The sequence below is a fragment of the Pseudorca crassidens genome, chromosome 19 (assembly GCF_039906515.1).
Source record: "Pseudorca crassidens isolate mPseCra1 chromosome 19, mPseCra1.hap1, whole genome shotgun sequence".
Lineage (NCBI taxonomy): Eukaryota > Metazoa > Chordata > Mammalia > Artiodactyla > Delphinidae > Pseudorca > Pseudorca crassidens.
In genome coordinates, this window is record NC_090314.1 from 35,808,669 (window position 1) to 35,823,195 (window position 14,527).

The 14,527-nt window shown below is 40.3% G+C and overlaps 1 protein-coding gene across 4 annotated transcripts in view; it reads left to right on the plus strand.

Annotated features, from left to right (window-relative positions):
• LOC137211849 (uncharacterized) overlaps positions 1 to 13,548 on the plus strand; it is a 128,104-nt gene extending 114,556 nt beyond the window's left edge. For 2 of the 4 annotated variants that reach the window (XR_010937239.1, XM_067714554.1), the window contains one exon: positions 9,772 to 13,548. Coding sequence is in view for 2 of the 4 variants with exons in the window: in XM_067714554.1 (XP_067570655.1) it covers positions 9,772 to 10,207 (436 nt within the window). In the remaining 2 variants the exon portion in view is untranslated. Of the gene's footprint in view, positions 1 to 389; positions 5,033 to 9,771 lie in introns of those variants that run through there. The other 2 variants (XM_067714555.1, XR_010937237.1) reach the window with 2 other exon arrangements.
• The last annotated feature ends 979 nt before the right edge of the window (positions 13,549 to 14,527 follow it).

Sequence of the window (14,527 nt, forward strand, 5' to 3'; positions counted from 1 at the left end):
GGGAAACTGAGACTCAGAGTGGTTAAATAATTTGTGCAAAGTCACATAGCTGTTAAGTGGTAAAGCTGAAATTCAAACTAGATTAGTCAGACACTAAAACCCATGCACTTTCACTATGTCACTTGGCCTCCCAAATTTTCTGTGGAACTTAGCTCATCTATATAAAAATTGATACACCACCAGACAAAAGATTCCTTCAGGGGCTTTAAGATTGACATTTTTGGACTCTTTAAAGATGTACTTGGCATTGCACATCTGAAAGGAAAACATATTTCTAGGGCAATACTCTCTATTTCTCCACTGAGGTGTAAAACCAGAAAAACTACTAGACACATTAAATATTTTCCTTAGAAAGACACTGTGGATAATCCCGCCATTTTATTAACCAGGAACGCTGTGGACCTGAGGACTGCCCATGGGGATTTACTGATCAGATTCATGATTCAATCGAGTTTCTTTCCATCAATGACACTCAGATAAACCTGCCTCCAAGAAGTCAGTGAAGACAGCACTGAAATACTTTTCCAGAGAACTTTGTCAAGTCTCACCCCCACTCCTAATCATACAGTGACTTATCACCAGTAAGAGTACAGACCAGGCTCACTACAGATGCATTCTCACCAGGGTGAGAGGACTATAATGGCTGCTGAGGCTAAGAGAGCGCGTTGCTTCTGTATTGAGAGTCCTTCTCTGCTGGATCTGGGTACTGTATGTTCTCCCTTCAACTCTGCCTCTTCCACATTTCCTGTGACCCTCTCTGACGCCAGCTGTTTGACTGATCAACAGCTCTCCTCCCTGCAAATTGTTTGCATGTACTTTGGTCATCCTATCTTGCTCTGCCCTCTGATATTTATTTACTCACTCTTGATTTCTGTCGATTAATTGGCCTGTGTCTTATTGCTGCTCAAACCTTTGCATTTCTTTTTTTTTTTTTTTTTTTTTTTTTGCAGTACGCGGGCCTCACACTGTTGTGGCCTCTCCCGTTGCAGAGCACAGTCTCCGGACGCGCAGGCTCAGCGGCCATGGCTCACGGGCCCAGCTGCTCCGCCGCATGTGGGATCTTCCCGGACCAGGGCACGAACCCACGTCCCCTGCATCGGCAGGTGGACTCTCAACCACTGCGCCACCAGGGAAGCCCACCCTTGCATTTCTTGTTGCTGCCTTGTTCTCTCATACCCTCAGCCTGCTGCCACATTCAACCTGAACACTATTTCTCTCTAGAATTCTATACAGGTAGACTGAGCATAGAGTACTTTGGAGCCAACTTCCCTTAGGCCCTTCCACAGTCAACAGCCATTTATTGAGATCAGCAATGTCTTAGGACTGTGACTTTTTCTTGATTCTATCATTTTCTTACTATTTGTGTTTTTTAATGCATAATGTGATTTTGGTGCTTAATTTTTATCCTTGAATTGCATTCTTCTGCACCTCAGAATGTGCTTCTTTGCAGAGCTTGTTGTGTATTCTTCTCTTGGTAGATGCTCATAGAGAGGGATTCATTTGTGTGCTTTGCAGCAAATGCATTTTATTTTTCAGATCAGCTGAACTTCTTAACACTATTCAGTAACTGGGAAGGTGGATAATAACTGTTCTCATAACAAATCTTCCAATAATAATAACAAGCATTTAGTAAGTAGTTCACATAAGTCTCACATAATATTCCTTAATCTTCCCAACAACTCTCCAAGACTAGATCACTGTTTTACAAATGATGAAACTGGGGCTTAAAAAGGTCAGGTAACATGTCCAAAGTCTCCTCACTAGCAGGTGATAGACAGATTCAGGAATTCCACCCCATTTTACCAGTTTCCAAAATGCAGATTTCCACTACCCATTATTGCTGCTGTTGGTTCAGATCCTAGTTTGCAACATTTTAGGAAAGAGAATATCAAATAGCCAGGTAAGCAGCAAAAACTACCATAGAAACAAAGGGAATTTTGATTACCCTCTCCTGATAGGATAAAATGGAACAAAGGTGGCCAAGTAGGGTAGCATCCTAGAGGGACCAGGATACGGTGCCTGGTCCCCTCACTGTCCTAGAGTGGTGCCAAGGTACGGAGCCAATATGGGTAGGAAAACAAGGGGAGGCAATGAATAAGTAGAAGCAAAGGGGACAGAAAGGACTATAGCCTAGAGGAATTCCCAGCATGGAAACAGACATTAGTGGACTTTGTTATAAGACTCCCACGTCAACTTGCATGGATTTGCCAAGTACAATAACACAGTCTGAAAGGGACCAAACTAGAACAGGGACAGAATAAGAGACAGTATATGGTGGCTCCAGCAGCAAAAAATGATTTTGAGTTCTGAGACAATAGGCTTGTTTGGTTCCTTCTATCAAGGATCTCCTGCACCCCCTATTAGGGTGATGGTGACTGAAGGAGAGGAGTATGGTTGACCTGGGAGGGGTCAGGAGGTTGTTGGCTAATGTGTGGAATTTCTCACCCAAGGCAGTGAGAGATGCCCAAATCATAGAAGCCAGCAGAGCTGAGAAATGTTCAAGGAACCAAAATCCTAGAAGCTAGAAGGAGAGTTTGGAGGTAGGAAGTGAGTGAGGAATGTCACCCACACAAAGAGCCCAGAAAGGGAGGCTGGGTAGAACAGTGGAAAGAGTACAGCATTTTTGTCTAAAACAGCTCAGCCCTTTCACAGTTCTTTCCCAATCCGCTAGGACTGTAAAGGCTCTATGGCCAGCCTGCGGCTGCTCACTCCCATGCTCCATTTTCTACCAAATCCACTTTCTCTGTCCTGATGGTCTCCATTTCTATCCCGTCTTCCTGTACCTACCCTCTGCTGCTCTGCCTGTTTCTTTGGCTAGGTCAGATAATTCACTAAGATAAGATAATCTAAGATAATCTTCTTGGTCCTCTATTCCAGCTTCAACCCTTGACCGTGTCCAGATTTGCTATGGCCCCATGCTCTGCAGCCTGCAGGCTGTCTTATCCAGCCAACCTGGTTAACTCATCCCAGAACACCCCCCTGAATCCTTCTTAAAGCTAGTGTTGTTCCTCCCATTCCACCTGGGAACCTGTAGAGTGTTGGCTGTGTGTCATACCACTGACCATGTCCTGCTAAATATTATGATGTTCACTTGGAGGTTGGGGGGAATGTTTCCATTACAGCAGAGGAATCTATAGGCTTTTTAGGTTAATAGGAATTGCTAGGTTTTCCAGAATGACAAATAAGAATACCAGAAAACCCATTTACTGAGCCAGTAACCTTGAGTGTCCTTTATAATGACATTTTCAAGACAAGGCAAGGAAATTTTTCTTTCTGTCGTTCACTTTATTCACATATACCATCTATAGGAAAATACATGAATCTTAAGTGTACAGCTGGATGAATTTTTGCAAAATGGACACACTAGTTTAATCAGTACACAGATTAAGAAACAAAACATTATCAGCATCCAGTCCTCTCATATCCCCACCTGATTACCACTCCCCATATGGTAACCACTTTTCTGACTTCTAACAACATCGATCAGTTTCTTCTGTTTTAGAAGTTCACATAAATGGAATATATATCATGTATTCTTTTGTTTGTGGCTTTTTTGGGTCAACATTGTATCTGTAAGAGTCATCCACATTGTTGGGCATAGCAGTAGTCTGTTCTTTTTCTTTGTTATATAGAATATTATATGAATATATATTGAATGAACTCTTTATTCATTCTACTGCTGTTGGACATTTGGATTGTTTCCAGTTTTTAGCTATTATGAATAATCCTGCTATGAGCATTCTTGTACATATCTTTTGGTGAACATATGTATGCATTTCTGTTGGGTATATATATCTAGGAGTAGAATTGTTTGGTAAAAGTATACACACGTGTTCGATTTTAGCAGATACTGCGAAACAGTTTTCCAAAGTTGTTGTAACCAAGGATATTTTTTTATCCTTCCTAAATCTCTTGGATCCAGCAGGAAAGGGGTGCAGCGGCAAGCAGAAATTTGGCTGGCAGTGCCAGCAAGTGCGAGTTAAAAGCAACTCTTCCCTCTCCTCTGCCATTGTTTTTGTCAGGTAGTTTTCTTTCCAAGGCAAAGGGCTTGGAAAATAGATGCCACCCAGCTGCAGTTGGCAGGTGGAATTCCACAATACCAGGGCTTAGTATGAAAGAATGTCAGCTAAGTCAATATAGGATACCAAGCCAGAGGAGTTAGAACAACTGAAAACTGGGCAAGAGGTCAAAGTCCATGTGGCCTAGAGGAGAAAGTGGAGTCCCGCGAAGAAAGAAATGGGATTGACACAAAGAAAGAGGGAGATGCCGACATCAAACTGGCATGTAGGGCCAAGAATCCAGGATGAGGAGAGAAAGAACAAGCAGGTGAAAGGTGAATGGGAATGGGTGTGTGGTTCATGACCAGCTTTTATACACCAGCCTAGAATGGTCAACCAAGTTAAAAGAAATGGGGAAAAAAAAATCAAAACAAAATAATCTCATCCTACTGAAAACCAAAGCTGAGTAAGCCTTGTTTGGAAACGTCTTTTGAGGATAATTGCAAACTTCTGGGAACTTGAATGGAGAATGTGGGGGTGGAACAAATATAGAGTTTTCTGTCAGAGATGTAATGTTTGTGTAACACACATCTCTCCAGACCACTCTAGTTTGACACTACAATTGGATAACATGGACAGGAGCAGCCTCCACAAGAAGGTCATTGGAACCACAGGTCCCTTCTGAATCTCTCCAGGATATGGGGGGAGACAAAATCTCACATGCATTTCTGAGTGGCTATTCACTGACTCATATCATTAACCACAGCCGGTGTGCAGCCACTTCTCTGCTGAAGTAGAGAGAGATGCCTTCCTCCCACCTGTTCCATAATTAAGCCACAAAAAAGGGTGACTTTGGGCCCTGTTTCCTTGGGTGTCTTTAACGGTACAGGATGTTCATTTCACTTGAACAAGAAACTGAGATGACAATGTGAGTGATTTCACATTGCGCCATACTCAAAACTCACCTCTTCTTACTGACCTCCCCCAGCCCACCCATGTCATTCCTAATACTAATTGTTTGACCTCAAACAAATTACTCAACCTCTCTAATATTTAACTTTCTCATGGGTAATATGGCAAGAAAAATATCTACCTTTCAGAGTTACTGTGAGGATTAAATGAGATAATATGTAAGGGGTCACCCGTGGTGTTCCCCTACCTCCACGAGAGGAGTGACTAGTCTGGCTGGTCAGATTCCAAGACACTGACCAGGCCATTTTCCCCAGCAGATAGGGTCATGCATGATGTGTTGGATCATACGCAAGAGAAGGATCGCTCCGGGTTTTTCTCCCTTTGTCCCCGTGGGACCGAGTGACAATCCAACCCAGGCATGCGCTCAGGCTTAGAGAGAGGGAACAGCTAGGTTGTAGTTACACTGTGAAGGTGTGGCCTGGTTCAGCCAGTGTCCATTTTGATTAGGCAGCGTCCTAGCTGTCCTAGTGGTTAGATATTTTTAATTTGGCCCCTGAAAAAGGGCCCTGTAAGCCTCCAGTTCTAGGTATGTGACCTCAGACCACCTTATCAGAAAGTGTGAGCCTAGCTAAAATTCAGGTGTTATTTTTCTTCTGCCACTGTCTCCTGTGTGTAGTTCTCTCTCCAGACCTGGAAGGTGGGGGATGGTTGTGGTCTAAGATGGGATTCTGGTATTCTTTTTTTTCTTTAATTTTTACTAGGGTATAATTTATTTACAATGTTGTGTTAGTTTCAGGTGTACAGCAAAGTGAATCTGTTATACGAAAACATATATCCACTCTCTTTTAGATTCTTTTCGAATTCTGGTATTCTTAAGCCTCTTGATCTAATATTAATTAATGGGACTCCAAACCAACCATAACCTTTAACATTATTAATATTAGTACTGTTTTGGTTATTTATTACTGCTTAATAAACCACTCAAAAATGTAATGGCTTAAAACAACAGTGTTGGGTTTTTGTTTGTTTGTTTTTGGCCACACGGCTTGTGGGATCTTAGTTCGCCGACCAGGGATTGAACCCAGGCCCTCAGTAGTAAGAGCACACAGAGTCCTAACCACTGGACCACCAGGGAATTCCCAACCACAGTCTTGTTGGGAATCAAGATCACGCAAGCTGTGCGGCGCGGCCAAAACAAACAAACAACAACAGTCTTTTGTCGTTGTTGTTATTAATTTCTCATGATTGTGTGGGTTGACTGGTTGGTGCTCTGCTGGTCTCATCTGGGTGTCTTAACATGGCTGTAGTCAGATGGCAGCTGGGGCTGGAATCTCCAGGATGGCTTCACTTCCAGGTCTGACACCTTGTCAGGGATGTCCAGAAGGCCAGACCCAACTGGGATGGATGTTGGCAAGGCAAGAACTCACTTTCTCACCGTGAAGACCCAGGGTTTCTCCCTCTCCACATGGACTTATCAAATGGTGCTTGGGGCTCCTGCAAGCAGAGCAGTAGAAGCTACCAGACATTCTTAAAGCATAGGCTTGGAACAGACACAGTGTCACTTCTGCCATTTCTATTCCTTAAAGTAAGTCACACATCCAGCCCTGATTCAAGGGGAGGGGCTACATAAGGATATGAATGCCATCAAGTGTAGTTGACTGGGGGTCACTGATGTAATTGACTTCCATAAGAAGTATTAGTATCGGTTTCATTTGCAGTCTCTAGATTCAGTAAATGTACACCAGGATTTACCTCTCTTCTGACTCAGGATAAGTTTTGTTCTGCATATGGTACGATCTCCATAAAGAGTTTCCTGAGAGTTGGGGGTCTCGGTGTATAGGACTGGTCATATAACCCCCACATATCCAGTCACTATCTTTTGTATGTGGTTTAATTTAAATCATTCAAAGAAAGCCTCTGTTGACCCACCCTCTCAAATTTGACCTCGAAGGGCTGTGTAGAGGATTAAGTAAAATCACCTGTGTAAATCGCCTGGCACTCTGTGTCAGTAAGAACTCAATAATGGTAATTATTATTTTATTATTACCAGGGTCCCTAAGGTATTGGGCTGGCCTTGGTAAAAACGTAATGAGATGACTTTGGGACGTCCCAGTTTCCCAGGGCACGTGAGTGATTAATACCCAAGAAAGCGGGTGGAATTGTTAACCTGAGATAATGGGGACAGAACAGGTTATCAGCTGCCCACATGCAAGATGAAAAGAGAATCAACAAGTGCAGTGGCAGGAAGTATCAGAAAAACAACAACAACAAGAAAAAATAGAAATAGTCTGAGATCAGGTGAATTGGAGAAAAGAATCTAGAGGATAGATATCAGAACAAAAGGAAGAACCATTTATTTCTTAGTCAGCAATAGGCCCCTAACAGGTGATAAGGGTAAGCTAATAGAGAGATTACCTGGGAGGGGAATGAGATGAGGAGCTGCCAGTTTCCAGCTTGCAAGGAAGACAGAGCCAGGTACGGACTAGACTGAGAGACAAGTGGGACCCACATTCCCTTTGGAGCAGTATCAACCTTCCAACACAACCAATTATGGATGATCCAGACAGTGGAGGACAAAGGAAAAAACAGCCCTTGGAAGGTAATAAATCAACTCTGTCCAGAGTGAGGAACTTGAGCCAATCAAAACAGCTTTGGTCTCATCATGATTACAGGGTTAGCATTTAGTCAGTTTATAACTCACTATCTAGAAACTTCCTTTTCCCACATCTATTACTCAAGCTTTCCTCTTAGTTCTCTGAGAAAAACAAAACAAAAACTAATAATCTGTTTGAGAACAAAGAGATTAAATAAGATGTAAGTAAGATCATAGAGGTAAAAAGCATTTTGTAGACTTACAAGCACTCTACAAATGTGAAGTGCTATTATTTTTAAGGGAAGCAGATTCAAGTGTTGCTCAGAGAGGGGGGTGCTAGAGCCCCATGACTGAGGTGAGCAGCTAAAGCTGAAGAGAGAGGGGAGTTGTAAAAACCACAGAGAGATGGTAGTAAAACCATTGCTAATTGTTGACCTTCTGAGCCCTCCTCCAACCTCACCACCCCCAACCCCTCACCTCTGACCCTCACCTCTGTCCCTTTTCCCAACAGCTTTGAGAGAGAAAGTGTTTGGTATTATTTACATTCAACTAAATTTGTGAACTGAAGTTGCAAGGAAAAAGCTAATGAATATTTAACCACTCTATTAAATTAATAAACAAAAATCTAGATACAAGTAATTCAGAAAGAAGTGCTGAGAGTAAAGCATAGATAATCATCTCTCTCCTAGCTTCATTTCTGCCAGAGAAAGAAGAATTTCTGAACAGAAAGGGAGCAAAATTTATGGGGAAATACTTTAGTAGTAGGCTGAAAGGAGGGCAGTCATAGCAATAATTTAATTTTATCATAAACACAGCAGGAGGGTCTTGTAGGGGCTTTTGGTACTAAATTAGCCTGAAGCTACAAAGCTGTAGAACTGTATCAGAAAAGATATTTGACTTTGTCTATAAAGTTCAGTATAATTTTCATTTATTCTTTAATTCAGCAAGTATTTGTTGAGTATTTATACATATGGTCTGTCTGCCCTCACGGAACTTCTTTTCTGGAGGGTGAGACAGAAAATAAAATAATACATAAACAAACAAATATGTAAGTGGAATTTCAGGTAATGATAAATTCTATGAAGATAATTAAATTGGGAAAGGGGATGGAGAATAATTGTGTACTCATAGTATATTTGTTCCTTCTGAATTTAGCACGGTAAGGGTCCATAAGTGCCAACCAAATAAATGAATAAATGACTGCTTCCTCCCAAGTTCAAGCCCTCACTACCTCATGCCTAGCATGTTGTCAATCGCCAATATGGGTCATTCTGCATACATTCTCCCTTTGTTTTCAGGCATGATGCACACCATTACCTGATTTAAAATGCAACTTTTTAAAATAGATTTTATTTATTTATTTGTTTGTTTATTTATTTATTTTTGGCTGCGTTGAGTCTTCCTTGCTGTGTGCGGGCTTTCTCTAGTTGCGGCGAGCAGGGGCTACTCTTCATTGCAGTGCGCAGGCTTATTGCGGTGGCTTGTCTAGTTGTGGAGCACGGGCTCTAGGCGTGCGGGCTTCAGTAGTTGCGGCACGTGGGCTCAGTAGTTGTGGCTCACAGGCTCTAGAGCACAGGCTCAGTAGTTGTGACACACGCGGCATGTGGGATCTTCCCAGACCAGGGATCAAACTCGTGTCCCCTGCATTAGCAGGCGGATTCTCAACCACTGTGCCAGCAGTGGGTCTTTAATCCATTTTGAGTTTATTTTTGTGTATGGTGTTAGGGAGTGTTCTAATTTCATTCTTTTACATGTAGCTGTCCAGTTTTCCCAGCACCACTTATTGGAGAGGCTGTCTTTTCTCCATTGTATATTCCTGCCCCCTTTGTCATAGATTAGGTGACCATAGGTGCATGGCTTTATCTCTGGGCTTTCTATCCTGTTCCATTGATATATATATTTCTGTTTTTGTGCCAGTACCATACTGTCTTGATTATTGTAGCTTTGTAGTATAGTCTGAAGTTACAGAGCCTGATTCCTCCAACTGCATTTTTCTTTCTCAAGATTGCTTTGGGTGTTTGGGGTCTTTTGTGTTTCTATACAAGTTGTAAATTTTTTTGTTCTAATTCTGTGAAAAATGACATTGGTAATTTTATATAAGGATTGCACTGAATCTGTAGATTGCTTTGGGTAGTATAATCATTTTCACAATATTCATTCTTTCAATCCAAGAACATGGTATATCTCTCCATCTATTTGTGTTATCTTTGATTTCTTTCATCAGTATCTTATAGTTTTCTGAGTACAGGTCTTTTGCCTCCTTTGTAGGTTTATTCCTAGAGATGTACAGCAAAGGGAAGTCTACTCAACATTCTGCAAAAACCAGCTCCCCAGCAGCCTGCGCTCTCTTGGCTGTGACAGTCAGAGCCCTGGTTTGGGTGTAAGTGATAGCACCTGGTGCTGGTGCGTGGTGAGCACCCTAAAATGCATCTTTATCATGCCACTTTTCTACTCCAAAACCTTCAGTGACTTCCTATTGCCTTTTTGTTTTTTTAAACAAAGTTTAAAGAAAATAGTACATTTATCTATCACTGAATCTTATTTATTGATGAATATTATTTCTCTCCTAGGTCTTACTAAAGACATGTGGTATCCTTTTAATATTATTATTAACCTGAACAACTTTACAGGAAAGAAGGTAGTAAACAGTAAACTATATTTATGTCACTCCAAACCTTTGAACTATGAAATCACTAAACGTTAGCACTGAGAATGGCCTTGAAATCAGTCGAGATCAACTCCTTCATTTCATAGGTGAGGAAACTGAGAACAAGCAGATAAATTGCTCAGATATGGATACCCAGCCAAGGGAAGGCCCTGTCACAACTAGAACTCAGCTCTTCTATTCTCTCTTTCTTTCCACTACACTGCATTATACGTATATTTACATATATACATTATACATATATTTCTACATGGTTTAATCAGTATACATGCTATTTTGTGTCTCTTCTATTTATATTACTCTATGTACACATTTCCACGTATGGACATTAAGCTAGGTTCTTGTCATTTTTGGTAGCTACATGGCATTCCATCATATCCGTATAGGCTATGGTCCTTTATAAACCATCATTTTGAGTTGCATAAGAAAGAAAACTAGCCTACACTAATACTTTGTGTTAAATGTTTTCAATAATAAAATAATATCTGCTGCTGCTTTGTAAATTAAGTTTGAAAAAATCATATATTCTTAATCTGGTTTACTCATATTTTCTTTTCTAAAACCGGGCCTGCTCATTTTGTGTGTTTTCTAAGTGCCATTTGTATTTAAGTTTTTTAAAGTATGCAAATAGGTCAAGGTATAAATAATATGAAGTATGAAATTATTTTGCATTGAAAACTGCGAAACCCACTTACTACTGATTCAAAATATGTACATATTTATGTTCCTGATCATTCTTTGTAATTCATCTCTTTGATCATGGCTATTCATTTGAATATATAAAAAGTGCTTTGGGAAGTATTATTCTTTTCCGCCTTCCATCTGAAAAACAGAGGGAAAGAGTCTTAAACAAAGGTGAATACCTCCAAAGTTCATTCAATACTTCTCAAAATGTCTCAAAATTTATGTCTTTGGGAAAATTAAGCCCAGAGTGGTAATCTAATGATCATTTTGTGGTGTTTCAGTATCTTATATTTCTTGAAATTCATTACTATAAGAAAAAGCAGATTTAAAAAATTTTTTCTAGTTCATATTTGAATTAGGTATTGAATGGACTGCTTTGCATCCAGATAAAACTTTAAAGAGCAACACACTCATAAATTGAGCTTTTTAATCATTGTTATTTTTGTAGTTCCTTCCATTTCAACATTTGAAAATCACTAACCATGGATGCTGTGTAGAACTAGGAGTAGGTAAGAACTGAAGAGTAGAAGAAACTTCTCATGGGTAGCATTTCTTGCCCAAATTGTTAATAATAACTATCATTCATTGAGCCCTTACTCTAATTGGCATTGTGCTAAGCATTATTACTACATTATATCATCTAATTCTTATGACAGTTTGGTGTTATTACCCCCATTTTACATATTGGTAAACAGAGGTTTGGAGAAGTTAGGTAACTTGCCCAAGGTCACACAGCTAGCAGAATCAGAATATAGAGCTTTAATACCAAAGCTTATGCTTTTCATACACCACACTGCCTCTGTTTGGCAAATCACTGAAGGAAAGGACAGTAGTTTACCTTTGGAAGGGTCTCATAGGGGAGAACTACATAAAGGGTGAGGTGGTTCCTATGAGAAGAATATAAGTCCTTTTATTAATTGAAATGTAACATCTATTCTGGACATATAATTTAGTAACTTATCCCACATTGAAAGATAAAGGTTTTGAATGAATGCAATGGGCTTATTAAAGAAAAAGAAATTACTGATTATTTACATAGTTTTCATGTTTTTTAAAAAGAAGCCTTCTAAAATCAAGCATGTCACATATTACACATACCTGTCCCAGAAAAAGACAGATGAATTTGTTTATGGTGAGCAGAGAAATGAAACTGGTATCACGATAATACATTTCCTCATCAATGATGACTCTTCAGCCTTTGGATCAATCTTCATTCTTAAGAGGTTCCTGACTTGCTTAACTTGTGCAATAGGGACTTTTTTTTTTTTTTAAAAAAGATAGAAATTCAGAAGGCTGGCTTAATTTGTGCTGAAATTCTTTAAAATTTGACCAGGTAATATGATGTTTTTCAATATGGCATACATGATTTGGCTGCCCAAGATATATCTATTTTGAAAGTAGCTTTGTTGAGGGAAAGAGTATTAACAAAGGAACCTAGAAAGGTAGAAAACATGCTATGGTAGCCAGCCTTCAGGATAACCTAGAACAATCCTCATGTATTGGTATTCCCCTCGTACATTGAATCAGAGCTGATTTGTGTGACAAATAGATTACTGTAGAAGTGAAAGTGTAGGATTTCTGAGGCTAGATAATAAAAGACATTGCAACTTCTGCCTTGGCACCTTAGATCCCTTGCTCTAGGAAAAGCCACCTACCATGGATGCAAGGACCCCTGAAGACAGACCTATGTGAAAAGATTCTGAGGTCTCCTGCCAACAGCCAGCACCAACTTGCCATCCATGTGAGTGAGCCACCTTAGAAGCAGATCTGGTAGCCTCAGAAACTGTAAGAGATAATAAATAGTTGTTGCTTTAAACTGCTAAGTTTCAGAATAATATGTTACACAGAAATAGATATCTAATATAGATGTTGCTACCTGGAAGTGAGATTCAGCCATAACAAAATCCTAAGATGCATAAGTAACCTTGGAACTGGACAACAGACTTTGGGGAGAGTGTTAGTGAAAGCCTAAAGTACCTTGAAGAAACTGTTAATAGAAGTATCCCACTCTTTTATATGGCTACAGGTGAAGGCTTGCAGAAAAATGAGGTAATGTAATTGGAAACTGGAGGAAAGGCAATCCTTATTATATAGTGGCAGAAAGTTCAGTAACACTGTTCCCTGCAGTAACCAAAAGGTAGAAAATGTGTCTAATGAATTGGGTGATCTAGCTAGGGAGATTTCCAAGCAAAGGTTTCTTCTTGTTGCTTTTAGTAAAATGTGAGAGGAGAGAGGTAAACTAAAGGAAGAACTGTTAACAGTTTAAACAAAAAGGAGACAGAATTTGATGGTTTTGAAAATTCTCACCTTCTCTGAATGGCAAACAATGCTAAAATTAAGATGTAGCTTTTGAGCTACAAATCCAGGGCACTGCTAGTAAAACATGGTCCTAAGATGAAGCCAAGGGAGTGATTGTAAAATCTTTTGTTACAGTCTCAGAAAGATTTAAGGTTGTGCATCAGAATACTATTTGGCCAGACAAAAAGTCCTCTAAAGAGATTAAAGGTATGTGTCACACAGTCTCTCAATAAAATGATAAAGCACCTAGGAAGCTTAAGGGCATTGTCCATCAGTTATCTCACCAGAAGCCAAGGTAGAGAAGAGCTTATCTGAAAGATATTTGTAGGTGTGGCTTTCATCTAATGGAGTGGACCCCAATAACATTCATGGAAGGCTCATAACATTTAAAAAATAAATATGTATGAAGAAACGTTGCCATCTTGGACCAAAAGGGATAGAGATAGTACAAAACGAAAAGAGGTCTTTGGATCCTCAAAGTTCCACTGGCAAGAAGTAGGCTGAGAAAAGTTCTCAGTGGTAAACATGGACTATCTTTCATAAAAAAAAAAAAAAAAAAAAGGGAGAAAGGGAGGATGACTCAGGGGTCAGATCCAAAACTCCAGAACATGGAGCTGAGAGCCAGGGAGAATTATTCCCAGGATTTGAGACTTAATCAAGGAATGTTCAACATTTGTTCAGCTGGTTTTCAGAATTATAATAGACCAGTGACTCCTTTGTGCCCGCCATTTTCCCTCTTTTTGAACAGTTACCCTGTTACACCTGTCTCACCATGATGTGTTGGGTGTATGGAGGGGCACATAAGTTGTTGTTTTAGTTTCACAGGGGGAGAGGAACTATACTCAAGGGGCTGTACTTAAGGAACTACACCCAAGGAGCCTCAGATGTACCTGGACCTGATTTAGAGGATGAGATGTTGGACTTCAAGCTAACGCTATAATGAGATGAGACTTTTGGTGACTTTGGGAGGAAATGAGTGTATTTTGCATGTGGGAGGGACATGAATCATTGGAGACCAGAGGATGGACTGTGGTAGCCAGCCTTCAAGATAACCCTTAATTATCCTTCCCTCTTTGTATTCACACCCTTGTGTAGGCCCCTCCCACACTCTATCACAGTTGGTCTGTGTGACCAAAATGATATAGCAGAAATGATGGTAAGTTACTTCTGAGAATAGGTTATTAAAAAAACTGCACCTTCCATTCTGGTATCTCTGTCTTTCTCTATCTCTATCTCTTGGATAACTCCCTATTGGAGAAACAAGCTGCCGTGTTGTATGCAGCTCTAAGGAGAAGGCCACCTGGAAGAATACTGAAGCCTCTGGCCAATGGCCAGCTAGGAACTATGTCCTGCCAACAACCATGTGAGTGAACTTGG